The sequence below is a fragment of the Salvelinus sp. IW2-2015 genome, unplaced genomic scaffold, assembly GCF_002910315.2.
Source record: "Salvelinus sp. IW2-2015 unplaced genomic scaffold, ASM291031v2 Un_scaffold5564, whole genome shotgun sequence".
Classification (NCBI taxonomy): domain Eukaryota; kingdom Metazoa; phylum Chordata; class Actinopteri; order Salmoniformes; family Salmonidae; genus Salvelinus; species Salvelinus sp. IW2-2015.
Genome location: NW_019946829.1, coordinates 19,991 through 27,341, shown reverse-complemented (window position 1 = coordinate 27,341; position 7,351 = coordinate 19,991). Strand labels below are relative to the sequence as shown.

Genomic DNA, 7,351 nt, shown 5'->3' with positions numbered 1-7,351 from the left:
TTGGGGTTGACTTAGGAGTCACTAAGGACATTTAAGTTAGATAGGGATGACATAGGCAGGAGATGGAGAGTGACAGGACCAGCAGTACTCAAAACATAAACAAAGCTGACTTAGAGTCTGGTCCATTTTGACCCTAGCGTGTTGTCCAGCACTCTGATGTAAACCAACCTCTCACTGCTCCTAGGTGGTGAATAAGCCAGACAATCACGGGGGCAGTCTGGACTGGACRAAGATCTGTGAGAGGTCCTCTAAGGTCATCACCTTTATAGATCTGGCCGGCCACGAGAAGTACCTGAAAACCACTGTGTTTGGAATGACCGGACACCTACCAGACTTCTGTATGCTCATGGTGAGAGACGGGGGTGGTGTGTTTTTGCTCACACATGGTCAGTTGCTTATCACCACAGACATTTACTGTGTCAGTGACTTTGCTCATCCTCTTTCTCTCGCTCATCTCTCTCCTTCCTTTCCTCTCTCTCTCTCTAGGTGGGCAGTAATGCAGGTATTGTAGGGATGACCAAGGAGCATCTAGGTTTGGCTCTAGCCCTGAATGTACCAGTCTTTGTAGTGGTCACCAAGATCGACATGTGTCCAGCCAACATCCTAGCAGGTGAGAGATGGACTGTGGAACATGGCCCTGTTCAAATCATTAAAACATGATGATCACAGTGAAAAGTAACACTTTGTTTTTCATTGGAAAAATCCAGTTAGTTCCTCCCCGTTAGTCTGTTTGGTTAACAAATGAACACACACAATGTGTGTTAATAATTGTGTGTGTATTTTCCAGAGACACTGCATCTGTTACAGAGGTTACTGAAGTCCCCAGGATGTAGAAAGATCCCTGTACTGGTTCAAAACAAAGATGACGTTATCGTCACTGCATCCAACTTCAGCTCAGAGAGGTAAATACCAGTGAATTAACACACAGTTTTCTTGTGGTGGTTTCACCAGCGACCCAAACAGAAATAACTTCTGGATATCAGCGCGGCGGTAACTCACCAGCGACCCAAACAGAAATAACTTTTGGATATCAGAGCGGCGGTAACTCACCAGCGACCCAAACAGAAATAACTTCTGGATATCAGGCGGCTAAGTACTCCAACAGCGACCCAAACAGAAATAACTTCTGGATATCAGCGCGGCGGTAACTCACCAGCGACCCAAACAGAAATAACTTTTGGATATCAGCGCCGGCGGTAACTCACCAGCGACCCAAACAGAAATAACTTTTGGATATCAGCGCGGCGGTAACTCACCAGCGACCCAAACAGAAATAACTTTTGGATATCAGAGCGGCGGTGACTCACCAGCGACACACACAGAAATAAGACTTTTCTGATTGCATCCTTTGTTTGCAACCCCAAGGCAACTGACCGCATCCCAGAGCTGCTCCAAAACACCACCGGGCAGAAGAGGTGTTTGGAGTGGACTACTATATTCCGACTCAGGAAGTGTGCACACCATCCACCGATTCAGAGTATATTACCCGCTAATGTTCAGTCCCTGGACAATAAAGTAGATGAGCTCAGGGACGGTAACATACTCTGTTTCACGGAATCATGGCTCTCCAGATACTGTCCCCGTCCATACAGCCAGCTGGGTTCTCAGCACATCGCGCAGACGGGAATAAGGAACTCTCCTGGAAGAAGAAAGGTGGAGGTGTGTGTTTCATGAGGAGGAGGTGAGGGCCCTGGTGGAGTGGTGCTAGGAAAATCACCTCAACAAAGGAGCTGATCGTGGTCTTCAGGAGACGGGGAGCCACACCTCCATCCACATCCACATCAACAGGAACGCAGTGGAGAAGGTGAAAAGCTCTCCCTGCTCTCTGTCCTCCGGTTCCTCAGCGTACTCCTCACTGACAATCTGAAATGGTCCACCTACACAGATAGTGTGGTGAAGGCAGCGCAACAGCGCCTCTTCAACCTTAGGAGGCTGAAGAAATTTGGCTTGTCCCCTAAGAACCTCACAGCTGCACTGCCCGCAACCGCAGAGCTCTCCATAGGGTGGTGCGGTCTGCCCAACGCATCACCGGGGAAGCACTGCCTGCTCTCAGGACACCTACAGCCCCCGATGTCACAGGGAGGCCAAAAAGATCTTCAAGGACATCAACCATCCCAGCCACTGCCTGTTCACCCAGCTACCATCCAGAAGGCGAGGTCCGTACAGGTGCATCAAAGCTGGGACYGAGAGACTGAAAAACAGCTTCTATCTCAAGACCATCAGTCTGTTAAATAGACATCACTAGCTGGCCTCCACCCAGTGCCCTGCCCTGAACTTAGTCACTGTCACAAGATGGCTACCACATGGTTACTCAACCCTGCACCTTAGAGGAAGCTAGGAACACAAGCATTTCGTTACACCCGCAATAACATCTGCTCGTTTTTTGTATGTGACCAATAACATTTGAATTGATTTATGGGTAACGTATGTCGCCTTAATCCTCCACTCTTTCCCTCTGTCTTTCTTCCTTTCTTTTCTCCCTCCTCCCCTCTCTCTCTGTGTCTCTCCCTAGGATGTGTCCAATCTTCCAGCTCTCCAATGTAACAGGAGAGAACATGGATCTTCTGAAGATGTTCCTCAACCTACTGTCTTCTAAAACCTCCTATAAAGAAGATGAGCCTGCCGAGTTCCAGATCGATGACACCTACTCAGTACCGGTTCGTACACACCACACACACAACCATCAGCACCACACACACTAATCATTTAACAAGCTGTGTTGTATTGACGTCTCCTGTCTCTCCTCAGGGTGTGGGCACCGTAGTATCCGGCACTACGTTACGTGGATTGATACGACTGAATGACACGCTGCTGCTCGGCCCAGACCCCCTGGGCAGTTTCCTCTCTATCGCTGTCAAATCTATCCACCGCAAGAGGATGCCTGTCAAAGAGGTCCGGGGGGGACAGACCGCCTCCTTCGCACTCAAAAAGGTGTGTTTTTATGCATCTGATTGTAAGGCTACAACCACACAGACACAATAGCACAGATCAAATCATACTTGCATTCTTAAATTGTCTGTTTTTGTGTGTCAAAATTTCAGTTTAAGTCAGCAACTTTCGAATAAGTTGCATATGATATGTAAAAAAATAAAATTWAAAAAAATTCTTCTGAAAATTCTCTGGCCCTAATCCATCAATGGATGACTCCCATTGGAAAAAAACATCCTCAATCAGCACATTTCTGACACAATGTCTGTCCTAATGTTTCTCTCTCCTCTTCCCCCCCCGGCCCCTTTTTCACCCCTCCCTCTTTCTTCTCCTCCAGATCAAGCGTTCCTCCATCAGGAAGGGGATGGTGATGATCTCTCCCAGACTAACACCTCAGGCTACCTGGGAGTTTATGGCTGAGATACTGGTCCTGCACCACCCCACCACCATATCACCACGATACCAGGCTATGGGTGAGCGGCTTTCAAACGTTTGGGTGTGTTCATGATTGCTTGTATACTGTGGCAATGCTCAATTTAGGATTAAAGTTTCAGCCATATTCATATTAGGTCTTTGTCTCTCCTACACTCACACAGAAATGAGACAATGCGACACGTCCACAGTTGCTATGCCACTGGTATGTCAATTGTTATTTTTCTGACTTTCTCTCCCTCAGTGCACTGTGGCAGCATCAGACAGACAGCCACCATTCTGACCATGAACAGAGACTGTCTACGTACCGGGGACAAGGCCTCAGTCCACTTCAGATTCATCAAGACCCCTGAGTACCTCCACACAGACCAGAGACTGGTGTTCAGAGAGGGACGAACCAAGGCTGTGGGCACCATCACCAAGGTATGGGGTTATAACTAGTTGTAAACGGTTATGAATGGTCATAAGTTTATAAAAGGACATGGAGCATTAAACCCCCTTAGAGAAACATTTCACAATGTTACAGTAACTCACTGTCTCTTCACCAGCTTTGCCATGTGTGTGTGGTCAAGTGTTATAATGGGTTATGAAGGGCTTCTACCTTTTTCTAAAGGGTCCCAGACTACCTCCTAACTCACTCCACCTATACGTGTCTCTCCAGCTGCTCCAGTCAGTCACCAAGGCACAGCAGGCCAAGATGCAGTCCACTAAGAAGGGCACCACGTCAGCCAATGAGGAGGCAGGATCCGCACCGCGGCCCGACAGCCCCAACGCAGGACAGCTACCGGTGAGCTACCGGGGTAGGGAGGGGCTTAGACTGAACAACTGGTGAAGGGACTACCCTGCGTTCATAACCAAGTGGGAAGGTGGTATTTACCACATACGACTGGGAAGAATCCACTTGAACACCCCTCCTACTGGTAATTACTAGTGGGAAACTCATCTATCATCCCTGAGCTCTGACTTCTCCCACATGTTGACCTCTGTCACCTACTAAGGAAATGACCTCTAACAGCATTTTTGGCAGTTAAATGCAACAACAAAACATTATTTATAAAAAATGTATCTAATATGTAATTGATATTAATAGATATATTAATATGTATCTATTAATATGTTGGCCATTAGCCAATTAGCTTTTCTCAACGAGTTCAAAGCACGTGAATGCATCCAACTGGTATTTACGACTTCACACCTGGTAATTAACGCCTTACCACTTGGTTATGAACGCAGCATTAGACATGGAGGGGATTAGAACAYTTGGGTACAGCCACAACACAGGACAGCTACTGCTGAGCTACCGGGAGGCAGAGGCTTAGAACGAACACCTGGAGGAGGGAGGGGCTTAGAATGAACACCTGGAGGGGGAGGGGCTTAGAATGAACACTGGAGGAGGGAGGGGCTTAGAACGAACACCTGGAGGAGGGAGGGGCTTAGAACGAACACCTGGAGGAGGGAGGGCTTAGAACATTGGGTACAGCCACAACACAGGACAGCTACTGCTGAGCTACCGGGAGGCAGAGGCTTAGAACAAACACCTGGAGGAGGGAGGGGCTTAGGTAGAGGGAGGGCTTAGAATGAACACCTGGAGGAGGGAGGAGCTTAGGGAGGGGCTTAGAATGAACACCTGGAGGAGGGAGGGGCTTAGAACGAACACCTGGAGGAGGCAGAGGCTTAGAACGAACACCTGGAGGAGGCAGAGGCTTAGAACGAACACCTGGAGGAGGGAGGGGCTTAGAACGAACACCTGGAGGAGGCAGAGGCTTAGAACGAACACCTGGAGGAGGGAGGGTCTTAGGTAGAGGGAGGGTCTTGGACAGAGATGTAATGAGTAGAGCTGACATGATTCCCAATTCTACATGCCAGACAATCATCTGTTCTACACAAAATATTTCTAAGGGAGGGTTTAGAGAACATCCTGGAGTAAGAGGTCAAATAATGACTAGAAGAGTAGGTGGAAAGTTACACTCTCTGCCCTGCTGCATTGTATGCTTTTATGTCTTTAGTGTTGAGTGACTGAATGGTGTGTGTGTGTACAGACCTGCCAACATACAGCATTTTGCGTACCTTCTATGCAATTCTCTCACCATGTTCAAGATCCGAGTTAATAGTACGCAGAAATGAATGGGGCCTATTTTATTTATTTTAATTATTATAAAAAATAAAAAAAATACATCCACTGAGTGAATCTAACGTCCCGATTCTCGAGTTGCACCACACAGACATGTACGGAGTTTGTGTCCACGGACATGGAGATTAGTACATCATTGGACGTACAGTTGAAGTCAGAAGTTTACATACACTTAGGTTGGCGTCATTATCTTGTTTTTCAACCACTCCACAAATTCCTTGTTGACAAAGTATAGTTTTGGCAAGTCAGTTAGGACATCTACTTTGTGCATGACACAAGTAATTTTTCCAACAATTGTTTACAGACAGATTATTTCACTTACAATTAATTATATCACAATTCCAGTGGGTCAGAAATTTGGCGTATGGTACTGTAAAATATGGCGCGTGCGTGTATGGTACTGTAAAATATGGCGCACGTGTATGGTACTGTAAAAGTTGGACAGGGTTGGCATGTGTGTGTCGTACCAGCAGCTTTCTTCTCTTTTCCAATATGCTGGCTAATCTCTCTTCCGATGCCCCTCCATCTCCTTTCAACTCTTTCTTTATCCTGCGCTTTAATGATTGTTCATGCACCCTGTCTTTCACAATCCCTCTTCTTCAAAATGTCTCCTTTCCTTGTACCCTCACACGCGTCTGCCAATATCCCTCTCTTCCGCTCTCAATTTTCATTCCACTTACACTCTTTTCCCTCATCCCACTTTCGTTCCACTCCTCTCCTCCATTATCGTCGACCATCACTCGGTCCTTTCATCTTCTGTTCCATGTAAACTTGTCTCACCGTCCCCCCTCAACCACTTCCCCACCCTTGCCGTCACACTTTCGTTCTCCCTCTCTCCCCCTCGTCTGTCTGTGGCTGGTCCTGCGTCAGACAGTGGGGAGGAGGAAGAACGCTATGTAAAGACGGCAACAAAGACGACCAGGTAAACGGAACGAGGGAAGGAAACACCAGTGCCACTTTGTCTTAAAAGAAGTACTGCCATGACTTCCATTTATCCCAACACTTAAAGAGTGGTTTCCTGTGCAGCCGTGAACTTTGACTTCTAAAGTACTAAGGTTATTTACTTGAATGAAAAACCTTAAAATGCCGTTAGGCCTGAAACTAATGGCTGTGTAATAAAAAACAAGATAAATACAATTTTCAAATGAGAATTTGTCTTTCTCAATCCTTTAAAAGTCTAAAATAAACTAAAAGTTTAGAGGTGGTCCGTAAATGGTGTGGCTTAACATTTAAAATACACTGTTCTTTTGACTGTGTCTCTTTCTCGTACAGCCCAAGTCAGGAAGGTGGAGCAGGAGGAGAGGTGGGTTCAGCCGGACCTTCAGGCTCTAGGGGTCGCTGGGATGCCGCAATTCCCCTTATTGAATTTCAATTACAAGACCAGATATGCTTTAAAGGTAGGCTTTCCAAAAGTCACCCTGAAGCAGTAAAAGAACATCACCCAGATCACAAAAACACCACATCACTAGCTGACACTGCAGGATGGGCACCAACTGCACATATAAGAGACGACACCACCACCATTTCTCCTCTCACCCGTACCTTTCGCATCTATATCTTTCTTTGGATGCATACATCAATTCCTTTCTCGTCTAACTCCACTCTACATCGTTATATATGTGTAATCATTCCTTATTCACCAAATTGGGCTGAGAATGAATGAAATAGCCCAAGAAAAGCATGTTCGCACACACGTAAAGTTGACACATGCTCATCAAATTCCCTCAAGATGTTACAATCGCTACTGTCTTTCACTGAGCGAGTCGCAGGTACATCCTACCATGCTTAGAACATCACACAATGACAAGTAAGATTTTATAAATGAACATATACGTCAGAAATTGTCTCGACTCACTGTGT

General features: G+C 46.5%; 1 protein-coding gene and 1 long non-coding RNA gene across 2 annotated transcripts; one reads left to right on the top strand and one right to left on the bottom strand.

Moving 5' to 3' along the window:
• Positions 1-184: 184 nt before the first annotated feature.
• LOC112078350 (GTP-binding protein 1) lies at positions 185-6,823 on the top strand (the record flags this gene model as incomplete). The annotated part of the gene is made up of 9 exons (XM_024144623.2): positions 185-349; positions 487-610; positions 788-902; positions 2,513-2,657; positions 2,749-2,931; positions 3,266-3,401; positions 3,605-3,783; positions 4,022-4,147; positions 6,764-6,823. Coding segments are annotated over 9 exons (1,233 nt in total), but the record flags the coding sequence as incomplete, so codon positions are not given.
• Positions 4,639-4,931, bottom strand: LOC139026711 (uncharacterized). Its single transcript, XR_011478626.1, has 3 exons — positions 4,872-4,931; positions 4,777-4,821; positions 4,639-4,718 (listed from the first exon to the last, which is right to left on the bottom strand). It is a non-coding gene; the product is annotated as an uncharacterized lncRNA (long non-coding RNA).
• Positions 6,824-7,351: the final 528 nt, after the last annotated feature.